Source organism: Aulonocara stuartgranti (genome assembly GCF_965226115.1).
Source record: "Aulonocara stuartgranti genome assembly, chromosome: 13".
Lineage (NCBI taxonomy): Eukaryota > Metazoa > Chordata > Actinopteri > Cichliformes > Cichlidae > Aulonocara > Aulonocara stuartgranti.
The window spans coordinates 8,844,099-8,868,297 of NC_138949.1; the positions used below are offsets into that span (position 1 = coordinate 8,844,099).

Consider the following 24,199-nt stretch of genomic DNA (forward strand, 5'->3'; position numbering starts at 1 on the left):
TTGGGGTCATTATTCCAAAAAAGTAGCCTAACGTTTTGAACATATTACACAGAACACTTTTCTTAAAAGTAACACACTACGTTACTTAATTACTCCCAAGGGAAAGTCGTTATACTACTCGTTACATTACTTTTACGTTTCTTTCTTCGGTTTGTTGCCTGTTGAAGTTCAGGGTCTGGTTATGACTGAGTATTAGGGCCACATTAAGAAAAAAAATATTGTTAATCGTTTTGAGAATAGAACTTAGAACTTAGAACTTTTTTATTGTCAATGTACATTTTCTTGCACACTGAAATTTGGAAGCAATACCACAAAGGTGTGAAAGTAAAGAAAACAATATACAAGAAAGAAGAAGAACAGACAATATAAGAACACCATGTCGAAATTTCGCAATTAAAGTCAAAAAGAGAAAAAGAGAAAAAAAAAAGTCAAAATGTGGAGATTGCCATTGTTGTTTCACGACAAACTGCCACCTTTGCTATACCCTTTAGAAAATGCCTTGTGTAGATGAGTTAGTGAAACAAATCTATCAGCCGTCTTGTGATATAACATACATCCTCTTTATTTATACGTGCATTATGCTGCTAATGCAACTTCAGTTCAGCTCTTTGCAAGCCCCTGTATAGACAGCATGCTAATGCTAAGCAATAAAAATAAAAGTAATGTCTAGATCCACGCTGCAGACTGTTTGTAGCTCAAGTGCAAGTGGAAATGATAAGCGGGATTGATACGCAAGCAGACAAACAATTCCAATGAATTGGACTACTGTGATCAATTTCTCTACAGAACCCAGGTCTGGAGACTCATCCTTATCCGTGGATAGTATAGTCAATCCAAAACAGATTGCAAAAGTAAGGATTATACAGCAGGGAGAAACATTGAAGTAGCTAATTTCCTTTTATCAATCTTTTTAGACTAATAAATGGAAAAATATAATAGTACACGGTCTGGCTTCTCCACCGTATGTGCAAACTTTGTAAGATTAATGCAATCATAATCATAACATTAGCAGTTGAATTATATCAATAAATAATAGAAGAATATATACAGTGCTTTATTAACAGCTAATTAACAGTCAAACAACACCCAGCTTAATTTGACAGGGTAAAATCCATTCTTTGGTAGTCCACTCATAATAACATAAAAACCTCAACTGATTTAAATTTGGTAGATCTCTTCTTCAGAGTTTTCTCTTTGTGCACACTGGGACTTTTCCCAGCATTGCTATTACTTCTTCACTCTATGGAAGTCCCCTTCTGATCACTTTGAGTAAGTCAAACTATAACCCAGAGACCAAATGCAAGTTTGTTCCATGCCAACACAGCACTCCAGTCCCAAAGGGTGCTTCATCGAGTCAGGAATGCGACCGGAAGCATGCATGTTCTGTTTTGCTTTTGCATTTTGTGATCACACAGTGTACAATGTTCCTACATTTACTTGGCAAACATGTAACACTGTTGCTTCCTTTACTTGCCTATATTCTGGGAATACTAGATACACTATTTGGACAGAAGTATTGGGCCACATCTTTGAATTCAGGGGCTTTTTGCCACAGTTATGTAAAAATCAAGCATGTAGCCATGCAGTCGGCCTATACGTACATCTATGAAAGAATTAGTCATTCTGAGGAGTACACTGAATTCTGCTGTTATAGGATGCCACTATTACAATTATTATTGCAAAGTGGAATGGCAAGTCAACCAGAAAGCACCACATAAAGTTACAGAGTGGGGGGGTCGCCAATTGCTGAGGGGAATAGTGCATAAAAACGCTACGCTAACTCAATAACTGTAGAGTTCTAGACCTCCTCTGGCATTACCATCAACACAAAAGCTGTGTGCCAGGAACTTCATGACATAGATTTCTATGGCTGCAGTTCCTGTAGTTGTAATGTGGAGGTGGCCCACTACTTTTGCCCATATAGGGTAGACTTCAGTGTTATAAGGAATAGATGCCCCGAAGTCTAAGATTGTAATGTTCTATTAATGCCAGTTTGCATTTTTATTGCACTGATTTTCTTTTTCAGACATATTCATTTGAAAATCTGCTTTTCATTTTCCGAGGGGAGTTCATCTTCTCTTTGAGGGACCTCCAATACCAGGCGTTTGCCAGCATCGTGAAGGAGAGATTCACTGATCTCTACTGGGAAGATGACTTACTGGGTGTATTGCATTGCTTGGTAAACTGCAGCACTTCCACACTGTAAGCATTTTTTTCCTCATATCGTTTATCTTTTTAAACAGTGGTTTTGGTTCGGGGTTTTTTTTTTTGTTTGCTTGTTTTTTCTTGTAAAGACAGTGCCTGTTGTTTAAGCTAATGAAGTGAGGCATAAATAAACTAATATTAACTCCTTATATAAAGGCTTTTAAATGCTCTAATAACAACACAGTATTATTAATTGATGTTGCTTAGAAATAAAACAGTCACCTTGAGATCATTTGACTAGTGTAATATGAATAAACATGGTTTCTGAATGTTATCTTGCAGATTATTCATACAGATACAGATAATACAGATAATATTGCATATCATGATTTTATTTTGATGTAGTTTAATTTGAAGACATCACCTTGGCCTCTGGTAAACTCTTATAGGCATGTTTTCCGAAGTTTTAAATTAGGACCATTATGGAAATAACTGGCAAAATACAGACCCTATTAATTGATTTATAATAGACAGTTAGATTTCTAATTTAAGATAAAGCCATGTGGCAGGAGAATGGAGGTAGCTTATTTACATGTGCAACGGTGCAGAGTACAAAGATGTTGGAATAAGTTATGGGATGGAGTGCTGATTAACGATGACATCTTCTCCTCTGCACGCTTTCACATTCAAAGCCAACATTAAAAAGAAACAAACCTTCTTTTGCAAACCTCGCCAACCACATTAGCAGCTCCTATGGTAATAGCTATGCGGTAAGTTTTTCGGTACAAGTGCTATGTCAACACATTTAAAGCTCTTTCTGCATTGTTACTGATATACTGACAATTAGCCTTGGGCATTGGGTAGACTTAAGTGTATGGATGAATGCATGCATGTATTTAAACATAAGAAAGAGACGAGCACGGAGGCGAGCCTGTCACTTCTTTCAGACGTCTTTTCATCCAGGCGTTGCTCATGCTCTTGTGCTCAGGGCAATATGACAGACCCTTTAATCTGCTCTGGTAGAGACGACACAGCTTTGTAGAGAGATAGACATGTTTTTCCTCTGGCTGTGGGCTCGTTCACAGGGCTCAGCTGTGAAGGGTTTCTCCACTGTTCCTCCACTGCTTCAGTTTCTCTGAAGGGATTGAGGGACTTGATGAAGACACGCTTCATTCTAACCCTGACAAGGACTGCAGTGGTCTGTTTTGGCACAGTATTAATTGTGCGGCTCAGTTGGTGTAATTTGCAAGTGCATAATGTTACTGATAAGCTCCAGGATGTTCAGTGGCTGCCTTGTTTCATTCTTTGCGAGTTTTCCATTGGAGCCAGTATTCTAGTACATTATTGATTAAAGTAGCAAATCCGTTGTGAAGTTGAGTGCTGTATGTGCTTTGCATTGTTGACTGTTTCAGTTATTATCATCACCATGTGTGTTTTCTCTGAATTGCCTATTACCTGCTTACTTGAATGCATGTCATTGGCAATATTCCCCCAGTTAGTGCTAATTATTATTTGCTTTGAACATGCTGTGTGTTTTCTGTGCCCCGTGCAGCAGCTCTAATGATCAGCCTCCATCAAAGGCTGTGAAAAGGGCAACCGTTACCCCATCCTCGATAGCCGCTGTCAGGAGAGGGAAGAGAGAAGTTTGCCTGAACAGCTGTCTCGATCTGAATGGAAACTTCCGCCCGTCCAGTCCTGTTGCTGGGGATTTTTGGGAAGAAACCAAGGCCCAGTCCTGTCATGCAGAAAATAGGACTGTACTCGAGGATGTCAGATTGAGTTCAGAGCAAAATCAGCACTGCATCAGTGAAGGTAGGAGAAAGATTTGGTTGTTGACCTCTATCTCTTTTTTATTGGAGAGTTCTCACAGTCGGTTATATTTTGGATCCGTTTCTGAAATGCATAGGCTGAACTGGATGAACAAGTCAAATAAAAGTGCTCCCTCTCAGGCTCTGAGCATCACCTGTTTGAGCCCGCAGACTGAGGTTTTCATCTTCAGCTGTGAGTGATTGAGCCAGCCATGATTTCCTTTGAGATACATTTAAATTCAGCATATAATCTGATTTTAAAAATGGCATGTGAGGAAGATGGGATTGTTTAAGTTACAAACCTGCTCCCATAAATAGATTAGGGATTAGGAGACATTACTGCTGCTTACAGGAAATGTTGCTTTTTCACTTGCTCAAGTACAAGTAAAATAAACTTGTAACTAAGTACTATGTGCAAGTGCTGCATTGTAACACAGTACAACAAGCGCAGTACTTTTTTTTTCTTCTTAACTAAGTAGATGAAGGGATTTGATATTCGTGCAGATTCTGTCCTGTTTTTAGATATCAAACTCCACCCTCTCTGTGATGTTTTGGTATATTTCTATCGCCTTGGCTGCTGACTGCAGTCATGAGGGCCATTGCCGGCTGTTGGATGCTGTTCTTAAGTTTGCGCCTCATTCAGAAGGGTCCAAGGCGTGCTAGCAAACTTGCAAAGGCTTTTTTCTTCTTCTCCCTTTTCTCTGAAACTCATTCCCGGTCAGTGACTTTCACACAAACACACACTTGGGTCTGTTTTTGTCATTACTGAAGTATGTTAGACATGGGCTGTCTTGATTACAGACAGGCTCTGAACAGATACTTGAAATTAAAAAAAAAGGATAGTGACTGAACTGTGAATTGGTTTAAGGGCATCTGTTAAACAGTAAGTGCATTGTGCAGCCACGAGAGGGTTAGCAACAAACACCCTCAGCGCCACCCTTGGATCTCTCCCTCTCTCTCTCTGTCTCTCTGTTTACTTCACAAATCCAGTTTGCCTTTTTTATACTCTCCATGTGATCCAATCCCTCTCTCTCTCTCTCTCTCTCTCTTCTGTCTTTATTTACAGTTCCAGGCGTGAACGCTGACAGTTCAGACTTGGGGGTCATGGAAGGAAGAGGTCATTCAGTGGGGGGCAGCGATGAAAGCCCCTCTGAAGCTGAGGTTCTATCAGAGAGAGAGGAAAGGCTTACAGGAGCCCACGATGAGCAGATGAGCCCAGACTGCTCCGAGGACATGGAGGACAGCGACTCCGTGGCGTCTGAGCGGCTTCTCTCCTCCGGTTTCAGAGCAGAGGGTCTTGGCCTCATTTCGAGCCCGGACTGGGCCTTGGCCTTCTTCGGCGAAGAGTGCTTTAGTCCCGATGTGATCCAGTATGCAGGGAATCTGGGACAGCACACAGGATCGCCATGTCTGGACGTAAAAGCACAGGTGGGTAAAGCTACGATGGCCACCGCCTCTGAATCATCCCTGACCTTAACCCTGAGCGTTTGAACGAACGGGAGATGCCATGATTTATTTATCACCTTTTCATGCCGCTTACATTAAATGTGTATGTATTAAATGTTATGCAATTTCAATGGATTATTCTATAAATTCATGTAAATGCAAATGTTTTATCGCTTTTTTAAGGCATTTGAAAAAAACTAATAAATACAGTCTTCTGTGCCCTGAGCCGAGATAAGTTATTTCCATCAAAATATCCTCGAAGTTAAAGTTTAAATCGTTTTGGTTGTGCTGCTTGAGGTTGAAATCGAGTGCTTCTCTGTTTCATTCAGCTCCTCACCTGGTCGAGTTTTTTGATTAAGCGTGGGACTTATTTTCCTATCTGTAATGAAGTGGGGCACGGTCAGGCTTTGGGGTAAATAGGACGAGAACATGTGGGGGACTTTAGGGTAATTGGCATATTATTCTCTCCAAACTGGATCTGAATATTAATATGTTGAACTTAGCCCCTCAGCAGAGAAAGTTATTATCATTTGCAAAAGAATATTAATGAATCATCCTTGTGTTTGAGCGCTTTGATGGCACCACTGCTCCTTCTGAAGGTTTGCGTGAAAGCTAATAAACGTACCTTAAGAGCTGCGATGCTGCGACTTCTTACTCAGTTCACTTCAAAAGAGCTGTTGCTTTCTGTTGCCACGGTGAAGAGAGGACAAAAAAAAAAACAAAACACTGGCCCATACACACTTAAAACGCCCGACGGCTTCTTTCAGCAGAAGGCATGTGGTGCAGTTTTAGGGCCTTTGTATGATTCTGTGTGATTTCCTTTGAACAGGAACTGCAGCAGCAGCTTGTAATTGAAACAAGGAATCTAAAGAAAACAAGAAATTTCTACCAGAAGTTGATTCAACAAGAGAGGAAAAACAAAGGTTGGGTGCTCGTTTTAACACGCCGCAGGAGTATGAAAATGGCAAAATGCTGTGTTTCTGATACAGCATGTAAAGACTGTGTGTGTGTATTGTACCTTTATTGTATTCCAAAGGTCCTGAGAGCAAGCCAATGCTCTTTAAACTCAAGTCACAGCTCGAGGAACTCAGGTCCAAAGTAGCCTTCTTGGATAGTGTGAAGAAATACCTCGAGGTACAGAAGCTTACCCAAAAATCTTATGCATCATACTTAACAACCCAGTTCTTGTAAGCTTGATAGAATTTCTTTCATTTCCACAGATTCTCAGTGTGGATCAGTGGGGTTTGGAGCTTTCGTTGCTCCCCGCTTTGGCTGTCTGTGAACTCGAGTCGTTGGACCTCGAGTCCTCAGAGGACATTTCAGTCTTGAGTTTTGGTACCAGCAAAGGGAAGAGCACTCTGCAGGCTGGATCTTCTCTGGGCCTCATGGCATACCTCTACGCCAGGTACATTTGATTGAGGGTCGATTTTCTTTTCTTTTCTTTTTTTCTAGTCAAGTTTTACAGTGCTGTGATCCAGGTCATAGGCTGAGTTATTTAACCTTCCGTCTGCTTTTTATGTGTCCAACAAAGGGATTTTACAGAGTCAAAAGAGTGTATTCACTTACAACGGGAAACTTAAGAATATATTTGATGTTTTATTGATGTGTTTTTTCTAAAATAAGGCCTTTATTACAGCTGGAATTTTTTATTTGCAGGGTATTTTTTCTCAGTAATGCTGACTAATTGTAAGGATGTCAGCATACTACACTTATATACTATATTGGCTGATAGGCAGCATACCTGCTAAACTTGAGGGCTTAAAAATTTGAACTAGGTACGAAACATTTGATCAAAAGGTGCAATTAGTTGAAACTGGAAGTGCAGTTTTTCTCTGATTTGCATTCTGGTTGGCTGTGAAGTCACGCTCCACAGTAATCAGCTGAGCTCACGTCCAGCCCTCAGCTGACGGCTCAGGTGATCCCCTTTTATTACCTCTAGGTGATATTATTGTAATTTATTATATTTTTGTTTGAGCCAATAAAGACTACACAAACTACAGCTTGTCCAAAAACTCAGAAGCCAGACTTTCCTCTATTTTAGCTTCGCTTCATTGGTTATTGGTTAATTGATTTGGGGATTTTTTTCTGTGAAATTTAAGGCCCTTTCTGGGCTCACACCAAGCTGTGTTTCAGCTCTCCTGACACCGTTTGCGCGTAACCTGAGGTCCTCAGCCGAAGCTCTTCTGGTCGTCCTGCAGTCTCAGCTGAGGTCCGAGAGCGATGGGGCTTCTTCTGTCAGGGCATGCGCGCTTTGAAGCGGTTTCCCTCCTTCCTGCATTTTTCGAGTTACCAGTTGTCTGATTGTTGTGACGATCATTTAAATGAGCGGCGTTATTGCACTGGGTGGGACATGTAACCGTATCGTCAGTGGAATTAACCTCAAACAGCATCAGCTGTAAGATCTACAATAGCTTCTTAGCTCGGTCAGATAGCATTTGCAGTGTTTCTTCCACCTTTTTGTCTTTCTGCTGTCTTCTCCTGTGCTTAAGAAACTTTTAAGGCTCTCAAACATCATCCTCCACACATCAAACTGTTTCCCCTTAGATCCCTCCAAGATTTTGGGGGCTTTATTGCCAGTAGTACAACTTACAGACAATTTTGGCATTTTTTTGTCCTCAACAATTGGCTCACAGATTTTAGCTTTTAATTTGCCTTAAAGTCAAAGTGCAGGTTCAGCTAAACACAGAGGGTCTTTATAAATTCCCATTTATCTGGCCGCTCACATGAGACCCACCACCACTGACAATGTTGTGATTTTAGTGACGTCACTGCTCCCTCACGTTGAAAGGAGTCGTTAAAGTAGCTTAGGGCACCTTGGAAGGATCTCTCCCTAAAATGCTTTGTGAAATTTACACATCTGTGTGGGAAAAGATCCAGATGTAGGACATGTAGGGTAACTCACATATAGCAGGAAGTTGCTTCAGAGTTCCTTCAACTTCACCTCTTGTATGTTATATTTGCCGGGTCTGGACGGTTTGCGAATGTTTTTATATTCCTTTCTGTATATTATGTATCTGTTCTACATATCGTGTTTCTTTTTTTTCTATATATCATGTTTCTAATAATGCCTTGTGTTGATTTCTAATTAGTGTCTCTGTGATTGTTTTCATCACAGAAATGCAGCTGTGGAGGGCTACATCCAGCAGTTCCTGTATACGTATCGTTTCTTCTGCACTCCTGAGCAGTTACTGCAGTTCATAATGAATAAATTCATCTGTGCTGTAAGGTAAAGTACAACCAGCAGCTCAGGACGACAGAGGAACAGCTCTGAGCAGTGTGCAGTTCCAATTCTTCCAATAAATGACTAATCAAAATGTGGCACACGGTATGAAACACGTTACATGTGGGTTTTATTTCTTTTCCCATTTCAGGGAGGGACCTGATTTGTCAGGAGACAGTGAAAAGGTTTTCCATCGGAGTTTGCACTTGCTTCACTTCTGGATAACAGACTGCAGAACAGTGGACTTTGTGCCTAACTCCAGCCTCGTGGACGTGTTAGAAAAGTTCCTTAATACTGAGGTAGCCAGATATGTACACACTGTGTACAGCGCCATTCCTTTGAATGAAAAATATTCTCAAATATTCTCCATTTAATGCTTCCACAGGTGATTCCTGTAGACAGCCAAGGGGAAGCCTTGCTTATTGGTCTTCACAGCCCGCTGAGTATGAGTGCAGCAAGCCATCTGACAGGGAGCCTAATCAGCTTTGACGAAGTCGATGACTCTGGGTGTTTGCATTCATCTACTGAGGATCTTGGGAAAAAGGTCAATATTTACATTCTTGTTGTTGAGCCAAATTTCATCTTGATCTATTTTCCAATAAGATCAGATCCCTTAACAAGAAGTCTTTATTGCCCTAAACATGGCTTCCCAGATTTCTAAGCCTCTGTGTGAACTTTGCAGTGGAGGATCTCGCGAGTGGTGGAGCCCTCTGCATCCATGTCTAAAGAGAAGGCCTTCTCCATTGCTGTGGCTCTGCCCATGCCTTGTCACCGCTCCCTGATGGATGAGCTCTCCAGCACTTGCTTGCACAATGAAGAACGACTGCCCTTCAGCCAAAATGAGTACAGTGCACAGCACATAGCCCAACAGCTCACGCTCCTGCAGCAGGTAGCACACCATTTATGTGACTGGTACACCACCTAATGTTGTTATCATTTCAAGCCACTAGAGGGAGCCGTGTCTCTAAGAATTCACCAGCTTGTCATGTTGCATCTTGTATTTGTAACTCTTGTAATGCAGGAAATGTTCCAAGGATGCCATCCAGTTCATTTACTCAACTCCAGAATACAAGGAGTCAGGGACAAAGTCTCAACCCCGAACAAGTGAGTACAAAAGCTATAAAGCCTGCATTAGAGAGCCTCTGAAAGCCTCTGAAATAGCTTTCACAGCACCTTGGCAAACGATCAGAGGTCTCTGGCCCTCTATTATGAAAGGATTTTTAGGTGCAGAGCATTTGAATGTTTATGCACAATCACCCACAGCTGCTCAATTGTGCTGAGAAGTGTTGCCTGTGAAGGTCGCAGTGTATGATTAACATCATTTTCATACCCCATCAAACATTCAGTGACCTGTATAGAAAAACTGTTCAGCGTCCCCACTCACAGATTCACTTCATTTCTTTCTCTGCTGTTTCTTCCAGTCTTTATGCAGAGTGTGTGTTCCATATACAAACACCTGTTTGTACTTCTTCTCTGCACAGTACATGAAATACTAAAATTATCATATATCTATTTAACCATATGCATACTGAAGATTTTACTTATAAAGTTTCCATCAACACCTAGGTCTGCTCTACATTCTACTTATTGGAAGGTTGGTAGTTCGCTAACTGGCTACTACAATCTTTGGCAAGAAACTGAACCGCAGCTTGCTCCTGATGAGTTCATCAGAGTGTGAATGTGTGGGAAGCACACAGACGTTGGACGAGGGAGTTGGCAGGTTAAAGACAATTTAGTTGTGATACTGAGCTCAAACTAAACTGCCTAATCTTCACTGGCTCATTTTCCAGAATACACCTTTAGGTAGGGCTGCTCAATTATGGCAAAAATGATAATCACGATTATTTTCACTGAAATTGAGATCTCGAATATTTGACGATATTTATTTAACCCTTACGACCTACTATAGAACCAAGTCCGCTAGAGCTTATATTATTTTTTACATGTTGTAGTGCCATTTGTGGGAGCATCTCAAGTTGCTATACAACTGTTATAGCCCATATTTTAATAATATGTATGCATTAAGTCCATAGTAACTACATTAATTGCAAAAAAGTGCAATAAACTACAAAAAAATTGAAAATCATTTTTGTTTTGTTTTTTTACATATATTTCTACTTGGAGAAATTTAAGAGGTTTATCCCTCAAAACTTTAAATACAAAAAAGTTGCAAAAATAGTTTACACCAACAGGAAATTTATTTTGAGTGTCTTCATAGTTTTATTTTGGAGATACACCAATTTTTATATACTGCAGGAAAAACGAAAAAACAATCCTATGATGCAAATTTGCAAAGAAAACAGCAGGTGCATCAAAACAAACTATTTCCAGCAGTGCAATTCGAGTTCTAAGCATCCCAGCAACTATTCAGAAAAGTCAAACATGACCAGTATAGGCTTTTAAGGCCTACAAGTAAAAAACTACAACTTCCGCGAAAATGACGTCACTTCCTGTTTCGGCCAGGAAATTGCGGACATGCGATAGTTCGTGCTGACATCTGTTTCACTGTGGGAAGTGTTAAGAACAGCTGGTCGGATCGGCAAAGCGTGTTTCTGGAATATTATGTTTTTGTTCCTGCAAGCGCTTTTTATGCAGTTTTTGCAAAGCTTTATGTGGAAGGAAACCATGACCGAGGACAAGCTGATGGCATCAGATGTAAGTAGAACTCCTCCGGTTTCATATGCAAAACAAATTATTGCGCTAGCTTACGTGGTTCAGGTACAGGGATTTAAAAATAGTTACGCAAAACGGAGCGTGCTGCTCTGACCGGCTTTAAAGGGTTAACAATGACTTTAAAAAATAATATAAAATAGTGTGCAACACCACTGAAGTTTTTTTTTACCTCTCTTTTCAACCAACGGCAGTCACTCTCCTCTCCAAATAACTTCTGCTTAGCTTTCCGAGCTTCCCTCGGGTCCTCTTAATCAGCGGTCTCCAACCTTTTTTGCGCCACGGACCGTTTATGTCCCACAATATTTTCACGGACCGGTGTTGTGCCAAAAAGTGATTGTCTGCCAAAAACTGATTTCCGGTATTTGCCAAAAAGCGATTGCTCATATTTAAAGTGCTATAAGTAACTTGTTGGGCTATAATATGTTAAACATATGTCAAATGCATCCCTTATGGATGACATAAAGACACAAAAATAAAGTTCTATCTTATCTTATCTTAATCGGCTCAGTCATTTTTAATGATCGTTGAAAGTCCAGATCGTAATCGTGATTAAAATTCGATTCATTGAGCAGCCCTACCTTTAGGTCAACATATCCTCCAGTGTCAAAGGTCTTTGGATCCACCTTGGACAATACTTTACTGCACACAGTAGTGTTTCACTTTCAATCTGCTTCCACCCACACTTCTACAGCTTTTCCTTTTGCTTTAGGAAGAAGGGTAAATAAAAGATTAAATGACAGAAAATTTCCTGTTTTTCATATCTGCTATGGAATTTTTTTTACAGTCCATCCATGGCAAGAATTATTTTCTGCGAATTAACAAATTCTTCATTTTTATAAATACAACACACTTTGAGCAATGAGCTCCCGGGACATTTTCTGCAATTACACATTTACGATGGAAAAAACCTGTTTAGTTAAATGTTTTTACACTGACAGAAAGAGGAGTTTCACTGGTGTGGCCCACTTAATATCACAGTGGGCAGTATGTGGCCCACCATGAAAAATGAGTTTGACATCCCTGAACTAGACTCTGTGAAACAGTTTAAATCACAACTCTAAACCCACCTGTAGCAATCATTTCTGTGGGCTCTCACAACGCTTGACCTGAGCGTTCATCACAGTTAAACTTTGACTGAATGGTATGCATGTGGCTAGTTCTGCTTTTATAGTCGAACAGAATTTAAAGAAAGTCAAGATTTTAGATTTTAGTGAGTTTAAATTTGGCAGAAAAACGCTGTTACTGCTTTACAAAAGACACAAACAAAGAGGAGCTATGAATAACTGTGGGCTTCACTGTGTATCAAATGTAAATTGTGCAGTTATGTCTTGTAGTGTGTGGGTGGGACGACTCTTCAGGTGACCTCTAGAAAAACATGAAAGGTCCAGGTGAATGCCAGATAAACAAAGTATAATATTTTCCACAAGTGGAAGTACCCATCACAGCTTCCCTGGAAAAATACAAAATTTGAAAATCTAAAGATGTTCTTTAATACATGGGATTTTTGGTGGGCGCTTACTTAGAGCCATAAAATCCAGTGAAGATTTTCCGACATCTCACGCTCTCCTAACAGAAATGTGTCGCAGCATATTCCACCAGCAGAGGGGAGCAGTGGGCTTGCACGTGAGGGGCCAGCTTCAGAGAGCTACCTTCAGCGGCTGCTCACGTACGCTGATAGTGTCACTAACTGGATCTCTGCTGAAATAGTCATCTGCGACTCTGTCAAGGTGAGAGGACTCATAACTCGGTGGGAGTTTATTCCCCGGTGAGAATAAAAGGGAGTCATCGCTGTCACGTGAACTCTGGTGTCAGTCACAGGCTGAAAGTAGCTTCTTTATTTAACTGTTTAATAAGTCTCACAAAAAGCCGAGCAAACCAATGAGAATACATCTTGAGAACACACTAGATGTTCAGCTGTTTTAGGACTTATCCGTGCACTTTGGAGCATTTTTCACACCGTTATGACAAATACTCTGACTATTTAAAGAGCACTTAAACTATCTTTGCACTTCCTCACCTCAGCTTTACCTCATTCTTTCAGTTATTTGTGTTGCTTATGATTTCTATGACAAGGACAACAGCTTTCATTGCTTCCCAAAAAAGCAGCTCCTGGACAAATGTGGATTCACTCCTACTGATTTAAGCTGTCCTCATAAAGGAGCTTCAAGTGCAGCTCTCAGATGAACACTTTCCACACACGTTAAATAATTTTCACATTGATATCTTTTTCAAGAAAGCAGATGAGTAATAGATAAAACATAGTGTCCACAAAGCACTTTGACATGTAACATTTTTCATATATTGCCAGTGTACGTGTGTATTAATGCAGCCTGAGAGAGCTGCGTGATTTTAGCATTTTGCTTTGTCTGCCTTTTTTTGTTTTGTTTATTTTTGTTTCTCTTGCAATCTCTCCTCCCCTGCAGAAACAAGTTGCTCTGCTGACCAAGTATCTGTGGATAGGAAAGCACTGCTACGAATCGAGGAACTTTTCCACGGCCATGCAGGTCCTCGGAGGTCTGGAGAACGTGATTGTCAGGCAATTACCGGTAAGGCTCCGTGGCAATGCTTTCCTCCTCACACAAATTTGTGCAATAACTTGCTGCCCCTCAAGCTAAATGTTTCCCTCTACTGCGAGAAGGTTTGGATGGTGTTTAATTCGTTTCACAAATAAAAAAATTCAAATTAATCTATTCAAATAAGATGTAGGAAGAACAAACACAGCGAGGAAGAATGTGCCCCCCACCCCCCCACTCTGAAAAGCAGTGATTAAAAAAAACAACAAAAAAAACAGAGTTGGGGAAAATAGGAGAAATTTCCATATATCCATCTGCAGGGAGGTGCCGTTCACTGAGTGTTGCTATATGGAAGCTGCTGTTTTGGTAATGATTAATAAAACTACTGTTGCCTTTGCCAACAGGCGTGGAAACATCTGTCGTCCAAGGTGTGTGAGATTCTGGAGGAGCTACGAGCTGTGCAGGTGTGTGCGTGTGTGTGTGTTTGAGCATGAGCACACACGGATGGTGTTTGTAACTGAAGGCTAGGATGGCCACATATTGTGAAACTGGGCTGCAGGGCAAACAAATCAATAGAAAAACAGCTTCGAGCTACTTTCCCGGGTGTCGTGTGTTTACAGCTGGTTCTCCTGCTCCAAGTTGCTCAAAAAAAACCAAAAAACCTGACACATTACACAAAATGAAACACTTGCCGACTTCTCTATTTTAGCTGTAATAGTTTGTAGGATAAATTGCGTGGCCTATTGACTATGAAATGTCCAAAGGGTTGACTTTTTTTTTCTTTTTAATCTTCCGAGGCTCTCGCTATCACCTCTGCACTGGACTCCATCAAGTATCTTTGACCTGATTTTCTCTGCCAGTAAGAGCGTATTTATTCACTGTGTGGATGTATTGCTTCCTAATCAGGTTTTTCTGAAGAGTGATGATCTGTGTCTTATGGGAGGTGAACATACAACAAAGAAGCCCACGCTGCCCTCAGCCCACATCCTGGCTATGCACGTGCAGCAGCTAGAGATCGGAGCTTTCACTCTCACCACCGGGGCTTACAAATGGACCAAACTGAGGTACGCTGTGTCTGATGTATGGTATAGTATTTATGGTACTATCTTGCTAGCCTGCTCACCTTTGGATTTTTATCGTAAATAATAAAAACAGTGTCGGATGTGAGGCATGACCACTGAATGCCCCCCTCCCCCCCACACGCACTCTACTTCTGTAGGTAGCCTGAGCTTCTTATATAATATTACGCAACAGTATATTTCTAACTAACAAGGCAGCATATTCAGGCTCTCTTGACAGGTACTTTCTTTAAAGATAGAACATGTTTTGGGGTCAAGAAAGAAGTCAAATGTAAAGTGTCAGATGTGACATATTTGCGATATTAATATCCCCATATGTCAGTGTAATCTCCTAAATTTTGCAATGCAAACGAAGGCAGAAAATTTTTAAGTGCAATTTAAAGATAAAAGACACGTTATTAAAGTTTGACCTTATTTAACCTTGAAGAAAACCTCTGAGGTCTGAAGTCATGTGATATGTAGAATCCCAACATACATAATTCCCTACTTGTCTACATGTTGTGTTACAAACAATGGCAGTAAAACAGATAGTTTTAAAAAGCTCTGCATAGCATTTCTATCACTTTGACTTTCTCAGCCTACTGACCTTGAAGGAGAGGTCAGAGGTCAAACACAATATCTTAAGTCTTCATGCAATACTTTCTATATGATGACAATACACACCACAGTGGTAAATGTCATAGTAGTTCTAAGTTATATGACTTTCTGTCCATCTTCGACCAATAGGGTTAGGGTAAATCACTAAGCTGACCTTGAAGATCTTGGTGGCCTCACTTTACACCACTACAAGGTTTTATCAGAAGTCATTCAAAACTTGTTGAGCTGTTGTGTTTAGAGACAGAATGAAACACGCGCTCACAGAAGCTGCCAAATAACATGAGCACCTTGGCGAAGGTAAAAATTAAAATAGTGGTGAGGTAACACTTGGCAAACACATTAAGTGAAAGTATGCTTTTGTTACTACTGATGATAAAACGTTCCTTCCGTCTCATTTCATAGATGCTAATATGGAGTAATATAACAGCAAGCATGGCTAATTATGTGTACACACATTAGAAAAACACACATGCCAACACATTCTGAGCAGTCATCATGAGGACTGCTAACTAATGACTGCCAGTAACGAACGGCAAGTTGTGCCGGTCGAATATTTGTTGAAACGTGGAATCAAAGTGATGACAAGCAGCCAAAGTCCTACATGTGCATAATTCTCCTTATCAAGATCCCCACAAAAATATCACTAGGAATCATAAAGTGTTATTATACTGCATGCTGGAATTTGCACTAATGTCAGAGTTAAAGGAGTGATGCTGTTCAAACATGCATACAGCCAGTAAAGTTAGCTTGCTACCTGTCCCTGGAGTAACCTAAAGTATGAATAGTTAGTGCCATTAACTTAAAATGAGCTCAGGCCTCATATTCTGTGAATCCATCTACAACAAAGTCAGCCAGCAGGAAGCATTTTCCTGTGTCCTTCTCCTTCGTTCCAATATGGCTGACCAGATGCTGAGGTCACAACACGTGGCGGCTGGATGGTAATGGCACAGCTGTTGAATTCGAGGTGTCGGTTAGGGTAGCGCTAGCACCAGATGGCGCCTGTGGGATGGCGTTTGATTGGAAGAAAAGGTTTCGGGCCAGATGCTGAGAGGTGACGCAGTGTAGCCAGATGCTGGGGTCACGAGCATGTCTAGCAGAGACAGCTGGTTACTGTGGACCCTGGGCTATCCCTGCTCTCTAAACCAGGTCGCAGGCAAAGCTAAGAATGCTGCTTACAAGAAAAAAAACACCACCTAGGTATTCTTATAATGGTGTCACTGTTACTTTGTTGTGTCTCCCCATTTCATGTTGTGCTCATCCTCATCGTTCCGTCACTGGTTGTAGGAGCATAGCAAAGGTTGTGAGTCAGGTCCATGCCTTCCAAGAGGCCGTGTACCCTTACAGCCCAGACCGGGACCTGCAGGGCTACCTTCGCCGCCGCATCGCCCGGTTCACCACCTCGGACATCCACCTCTTGGCCGCCAACAGCGATGCCAACTTCCAGCAGTCGAGCGAGCGCCAGACACGGAGGATCCAGGACACACTGAGGAGGGTTAAGGCCACCTTCCAGTGAGACATGCTTTCACAGCCCGGCGTTAGAGGTCAACACCTGGATATGTACGAGCCAAAAAGTGAGGCGCCATGTCCAGACCACAGTGCGCAGACACTCCCTGGTCCCAGACTGGAAAATATTTTCTGATATCAATTGACTGTTTGTCAAAAACACCTTAACTTTAGTCAGTAATATAGAATCTGAGGTGAACTTAGCTAAAAGCTCTGTGTATGAACAGGTTCTGCTGTTGTTCCCACATGCTTGATTTTCATGTTAGCATTTTTTTCCTATAAACCAACAGGAGTAGTGGGTAATTTTTTCTTCCTCAGCTAATACTGACATTCTTCTTCTGTAATTTAGCTGTTAAAACCTGTATGTAAGCATATCTGGACTAAACATGGCAGCTGTACAATGCTTGTCCAACACCAAGATCGGATTAAAAAAGTGAGTTACTGTGCGAGGGCCTAAAACACAAAAAGCCAAAGGTTCTTTATATAGCAGTGTAGTAATATGATCAATTATAAGATATTTAGAATATGCACCATTAAGCAAAATATCAGCTGATATGTGAGGAGCCTTAAGGGGAACTTCCAAAATGACCTTTTTTGGCACCTTTTGGAAGCATTTGTAAAGATTTTATTTCTGCAAATATTTTTGTTTTATACAGAAACATTAGAAATCCTCTCACTAGTTTCCTCATACCAGTAGTTTGGTTTTCACTTAAATCTCCCGACAACTAACTAACTGACTGTTACAGCTTCACCGATTCTTAACTCTTAATTTAGCGCCGTCGTGAGGTCAGGTTTGTTTCATTAATACTTCAGCTCTGGATGTCACACTTATTAAGTCCCGGGGCACATACGGTATAATTTGATCTTCAATGAGTACAATTTTCACGTCATAACCTTTATTAAAAAAAAAAGCTTTTCCACACTAAGTAAAGCTGTCATCATCCTTTAATTACAATTTACAGATAAGAGCAGATCTATGAAGTCGAAAAAAACTTTTGTAACTTGTGGTTCTTTTATGATTCAAATAATTTTTCTAGATATAAAACTGCTTTTTCATTTTCTGATACATTTTTACTACAGTGGAGTTATGCTAGCACTGCATGAACACACCAGGGATACTAGTGCATTTTAATAAAAGCAGAAAGAAGAAGTCATTAATGAATTCACAGCTATTTCTATACTTTGGACTGCAGTGGAGCCTCTGACAGCAAGTTCTGGTTGCATGCTTGACATTTCTGCTTTGAGTTTAGAGCAGACTAAGAAAACTTTGTGTTTACATCTAACTCAAATTTAACAACACATTAAACTTTGAGCGTAAAATGTGGCTTGCAAACTTTAACACTAGCAGCAGTGTCATTGTGAGCATGTTGGACTGCTGACGTTAGCATTTACCACAAAGCATCGATGTGTTGTGATTGTTATAAGAACTGGACGCTGGATTCAAAGACAGTTCCTCCTCAGCAGCAATTAACATGCCTGTCAGCCCATAAGACAAAAAGACACTATTTTCAGGTAAATGATGTCGTCGTGTCACTTCTTTGGGATTTTTATTTTAACCAGAACTGCTCTGGCTACAGTGTTAATCAAACTGCTTGGACTTGGTCATAAATTCTCTTCATTATGATTTTTATTGATCTCAGCTCGATGATTAAACCACAAAGACGGTCTCCGCAGTTTCAATCTTTTAATAGGTACAGTAAGAAAATGCTGCTGTAGTTGAGCACTCAGTGATGCCAACGACATCAAAAAGTTTCAGAATCTCTGGAAAGCAGTGAGCACTGAGCGGGAACTTTTTCCTGTTTCGATTGACACGGCATTTAATTTAGACGCTGTTAATATCATTGGAAATGCAGTTCCTCAAAATGTTCTCGGTTCCTTGGAACTTGTGGGAGATCCAAGTTCTGTTCTGAAGGGAATTCATATGGTTTTCTACACAAACGTGACTGAAATGACTGTGAAAACATAATGAAAGAGAGAACTGTGATTCTGCACAAATAGCAGTCACAATGTAAAGTGAATGCGAGATTATTGAGGACTCCATTATTTCAGCTGATATTGTGCGTACACGGTGCATATTCCAAAATGATTAAAGGCCCGCGTTTCATTATATCACCACACAGCAAAACCTGCAGAGCATGAGTAATTGCATCAGAGGAAAGTAGTGGAGGTAAATAGGTTGCAAACTTTGAATCCAGCCATGTCAGTCATTCAAGTGAAATAAAGCACGATTATTTCTTTTCTTTTTAAAGTTCAACACAGAGGTGGTACGAGATTAAGTGGCACAGTTTGGCTCCAGTTGTCCCCGCAGAGGGAAGGCTCGCTTCAGATCCAAAAATGTGTTTCTGATTGATCACCTTATTTTTTTGTATGAAAAATCCTTTCTAGCTATTATGAGATTTCTCTTATCCAGTATTGCAGCGGGCCCATCCACTGCTCCTTCACAGTCAGCAGATCTCAACCTAATTGAGGGGACATTGCAGTCTGATGCATTCTCCAAAACACCAAAAGAGGGGATGGTCTTTGGGGGAATGGTTTTCCATCCCTCCAGTAGCTTTCCAGACACCTGAAAAATCAATGCCAAGGAGCACTGAAGATATTCCTGTGACACATGGTGGGTGAACACCTTTCTAAAACACTTGATGTTGTTTTTCCTCTCGCTGGTCACAAGCCTATAGCTTCTATTTGTTTACCAATTAGGATTTGAAATAAGAATTACATGACTAGATTGATAAATTAAAATATAATAATCCCATTTAAACAGCGCCATGTGTAGTAATTGCATTCATTAAGAATAGCGTGTGGTGAAATGCAGAAAGACACGCTCACAGTCGTGACAAAAACTTGCCATTACCGAGCAAATGATGGAACATAATGAGATGTCGGCATGCAAAATGTTACTCGAGGAATGATGTTCAGCCTGTGTCTGCTGTCTGTTCTCGCACGCGGTGAAACCCAGCGTGGAGATGGAATGTGACGTGCTATGACGATTTGCTTAATATGGCCAAATAAATGAGATTTTATAAACCTTCTCTTGCCAGAGCTCATTATTGTCAGACAACATCCGTGATAGATTGGCCGTATGGCAGGTTAGAGTGCTGTTGTATCAGGCAGAGAGCTGTTGCTTGGGTTTCCCTCTTCCTGCAGTTTACAGGATTAAAATGTCATTTATAGTGTGGGGAGTTATATTATGATGGCTACACTAAGTTTTAAGCTGGAGTAAACCTTCTGACCACAATCTGCTTTTACATTTTTATATTACTCACCAAGCAAGCGTGCCTATCTGCACTGCACATACTGTAAATCATACTGATAACAGCCGTCATTTCAGCCATTTTTTGATCTTAGTAAAAGCTAATATGTGAGATGAATGTGCAGAAATCAGACGACTGTAGAAGTAAAGCTCAGTTTTCCCTCCAACTAGGTGTTTCATATAAATATGAAATGACTGTACACAGCACTGAAATAACTCCTAAAAAACGAAATGTTTCATGTTTTGTGCTCCATTAATTTTGGCAGAAAGTCATTCACTGGCAAATCAGTTTTTAGTATGCTATCCTGCAAACCGGAGGGCACTGAAATTCCATTTTAATCCTTTTTTTAGGCACAAATATTCAGATATTTATGAGCATCCTTTGTGATGAACTGTGTCCTACAGCTGTTGTCTCTGACATCTCGTATGGACGTCTGGGGATATCGGAAACATGTCATCCATTCAAAGCAAATCTAAAATAAGCTCAGTGGGATTTTAAGCATGCAAGAGACTGTGGTGGAGTGTAAGACTGAGGCATAATTTAGGGGTGCTCAGACTTCATACATCTGCTTTACATTTAACTGAAAAAAAATTCTCACTTTTTACTCTATTTAGGATTTTCCAGTAAAAAAAAAATCCCAGTAATAGGATATATGGTTCAGTAACACACTGCAGCCCACCTATTACCCACTGGGTAATTGGGCAATAGAGTGTGTCATGGGTAGTTAAACAGTTATCCCACCAGTGATCCAGGGTCTGATGACTAAAGGCTTCATTTAAACCAGAAGGTCCTAAATGCCTTTATTTCCTGTGTGAGTTTTTTTAAACAAAGATTGATGCTCCAGCTGCTCAAGAATAAACTAAACCAGCTGAGTGACTTTATCCAAGCTAGTGACCCACTAAGAAAAAAAAATGAATACAGTCAGTGCGGCTGTTGCTCTGGGACACACAGAGGCAGAGCTGAGGAAACAGGCTCAGCGTGCAGGCGAGGTCCCGGGCCTTTTTCATTGTTATCTGACGCGATCGGGGCGCATCTTCAAAGCTGAGGAGATAAAGAGACCGCAAAGACTGAATGGACTCCTGCCTTCACAACGACAGATTGCCGATAAAGGAGACAACTAGGACCAGCCTCTTATCTGCTTTGTTATATAACTAAACGATCAGTTTAGCGGCATTGTCACCGAGCTGCTGCCTGTGGAGATATCTCAGCAGAGAGCCAGTCCCACAGGTTTGGCGCTTTCTCTCGGAAAGCTGTCTGTCTGGTTATTTGGCACCTAGCTGACATGACGCAGGACTGTCATTCTTCAACTACTAGATAGTAGACTACACCAGCGAGTAAAAGCGTATCCTACTGGAAAGCGTTTGGATAGTAAACACCCTTTAGAAGTACTTATTTTTATATTTAATATCTATGTGTGGGGATCAGTTGAATTCTTTTCTCTGGGCCTGTTCGCCCTCTCCACAGCTTCCTCGCAGCTTGTTTTGGCATATTTGCATGTGAACGAGGCGACAATCGGCCTTAATTGTGTTGCTACTGTAATGCCTTTGATCTGTAATGTTTGAAGTGCCTGTGCCAAGCGCTGGTTCTTGGGTAACTGGCGCCAGCGCTGGCCGGGGTATCAAACACATGTCAATATGAAACCACTGGAGACCATTGTGTTCTCCATCTGATTGCAGTGGGAGCTTGAGGGTTACAGGCACAAATGTGACGAGAGCGTTAGAAATGGCTCCCCAAATTTAGGTGCTGCCCACACCATCTTGTTTGTTAAATGTTGCTTTCTGCCTGGTTACTATCAGACGTCTCTTAGGGAATTATTGTTTACGCTTCCATCGTGTTAGCAAACTGGATAAGCAGGGAGCTCAGAGGCCCAGCCTGTGATTTCAAATGGAACTGTCATGAGAAATTGAGCAAATACACCTTTCCTCCTTAACAAAGCACCATAACTGTTTATGTTTTGCGCATAAAATTGTCAGAAACAGCTACTAAGTATAACTGAAAATGTACACAATTTGTTTTAACAGTCTTTCCATTTTTATTACTTTATATCGTTTAAATTCATGTTTTCATTTTCTTCAGAAACTACTTAACTGAAAGTAATAAAGACCCACTTACACAAATATCAGTATCGAAATATACTTTAGTGCAGAATAATTATAATGTGCGTAATATAATTATCACTAAAGTGTGGGAAGCGGTTTGGGTTAACTGTCATAATTTAAAGAGAATTGGGCAACTTCAGATTCCATGTGCTGTAAAAGTAATAAAAAGGGTTCCAAAATGTAACAATGTTTAATCACCTAAAGTGAAAGTTGCTAAAGCTCATACACTGTGAATCCTGACTTAATGAATCTAATGGTATTATCTAAAAGGAAAACTGAGCTGTAGCTTAGTCTACTGTCTTCACGCGCAGCAACCTGATTTAGCGCCAAAATGCCTGTTAGAAACAACATGGGTCCTTTAATGTTTGTTTTTTTCAGCTGAAATATTAACAAAATATCATCCATGTAAGCAACTATATTTATACAAGTAGCAAATGCTGAAATATCATTTTGAGTGAGGCTCCTAATTTCACTTTGAGTTCAGAGAAATGCAAGGACTCAAAACAGACTAGACGGCGCCAGGTCTTGACACACTCACAGGATATGTAAAGTCATTATCCCACAATCATCGGAATCGATCAGGCATTAACAAGGGTCCCTACATATGCAAATACGATTAGGGGCTGACCCCCAATAAAAGCCGACCGTGGCCAGCACAGGGCCTCTCAAACTTGGCGGATTTACATGTCACAGCTCCACTGTGAACATGGTGAAATACTTTTCTGTGGACTGGCTGGCCCAGAACCATCACAATAACATTCAGGGGCACTGTGCTGACATGGACACGACCCTTACCTGCAAACCTCACATTCCCTGCATGGTGCAGCCAAGCCCACCGCCCACTGGCAAAGGTTACCTGCAGATAAAGTCCAAAGCAGTTAAACGCTTCGAACACTCGGGGCCAGCGGAGAGCTGCGGGGCCGAGGACTCAACACTGTGCTCGCCACTGGATTCATCAAGCTGCACCCCACCGAGTAAGTACCCAACATCTCCAGGCTTTAAACAGCATAGTCGAGCTTTACGCAGAAGATGAGTTTGTAACGGTTTTCCTTCTTTTAGTTTGTGACGTCAGCGAGTACCTCTGCGACCGGGTTTCCCCGGATAGACTCTCCGTGGACGAGGGGAACGAGGGGAGAAAAGACGCGGGACCCCAACGCCGAGTTCGCACAAAGTTTTCGTCCGAGCAGATCAAAAAACTGGAACGGATATTCATCAAACAGAAATATTTGGATTCCGGGGAGAGAGAGAAGACGGCACAAAAGCTGAACCTCACAGAAACTCAGGTGAGACGCGCCAGTAAACTCTTTGACATTTTGGATTTATGAAGACGCAGACATCTCCAATTTGCTCAGTGCTGCGGATGCTGACTGAACTGTTTTTGTTTTTTGTTGTGTCAGGTGAGGACCTGGTTTCAGAACCGAAGGATGAAGCTGAAACGGGAATTCCAAGACTATTTCACTCCCCCAGTCCCGCCGGTCATTTTTCAGCCTCTGTCTCCGGTTCAGTACCACAGCATGGCTGGACATCTACCCCATTACTCTCCTACGGGCCATCCCTTTTACTCATTACCTGTCCCGCAGTTGCTCCACCATCAGCACATGCCTCCTCACTACCCTCATCGAACAATGATACACCACCCACATTTCTACTGAGGAACTGTCACTTTAGAGACTTCTCTTTACACAAATGAGCCGAAGATGCGCAATCAAAGTTGTTTTTTTTTATTTGTGTGATTTTAAATATCTGTGTACAATGAAAAGTTTTTGTATGTAATTAAAGAAACATCTATTTATTTTTAATAAATTTATCCTTTAAGCTTCAGCAGTTGACTTCTTTGTTTTTTCTATCTCTGTCCAGATTATAAG

The 24,199-nt window shown here is 41.0% G+C and overlaps 2 protein-coding genes across 2 annotated transcripts in view; both read left to right on the forward strand.

The window, feature by feature from the left end:
- kndc1 (kinase non-catalytic C-lobe domain containing 1) overlaps positions 1–20,012 on the forward strand; it is a 50,786-nt gene extending 30,774 nt beyond the window's left edge. Inside the window, exons 16-31 of the mRNA XM_082557161.1 lie at positions 2,064–2,202; positions 3,698–3,957; positions 5,020–5,381; positions 6,229–6,322; positions 6,436–6,533; positions 6,620–6,804; positions 8,515–8,625; positions 8,771–8,918; positions 9,005–9,163; positions 9,302–9,508; positions 9,641–9,723; positions 12,866–13,019; positions 13,716–13,838; positions 14,210–14,269; positions 14,712–14,869; positions 16,766–20,012. Coding sequence (XP_082413287.1) covers positions 2,064–2,202; positions 3,698–3,957; positions 5,020–5,381; positions 6,229–6,322; positions 6,436–6,533; positions 6,620–6,804; positions 8,515–8,625; positions 8,771–8,918; positions 9,005–9,163; positions 9,302–9,508; positions 9,641–9,723; positions 12,866–13,019; positions 13,716–13,838; positions 14,210–14,269; positions 14,712–14,869; positions 16,766–16,994 — 2,570 coding nt within the window. The 3' untranslated portion in view covers positions 16,995–20,012. The remainder of the gene's footprint in view (positions 1–2,063; positions 2,203–3,697; positions 3,958–5,019; positions 5,382–6,228; positions 6,323–6,435; positions 6,534–6,619; positions 6,805–8,514; positions 8,626–8,770; positions 8,919–9,004; positions 9,164–9,301; positions 9,509–9,640; positions 9,724–12,865; positions 13,020–13,715; positions 13,839–14,209; positions 14,270–14,711; positions 14,870–16,765) is intronic.
- Positions 20,013–21,428: 1,416 nt separating this feature from the next.
- Positions 21,429–24,119, forward strand: vox (ventral homeobox). The gene is made up of 3 exons (XM_082556227.1): positions 21,429–23,308; positions 23,394–23,617; positions 23,732–24,119. Exons 1-3 carry the CDS (start codon positions 23,041–23,043, stop codon positions 23,984–23,986), a joined length of 747 nt encoding a protein of 248 aa, XP_082412353.1. The 5' UTR covers positions 21,429–23,040; the 3' UTR covers positions 23,987–24,119.
- The last annotated feature ends 80 nt before the right edge of the window (positions 24,120–24,199 follow it).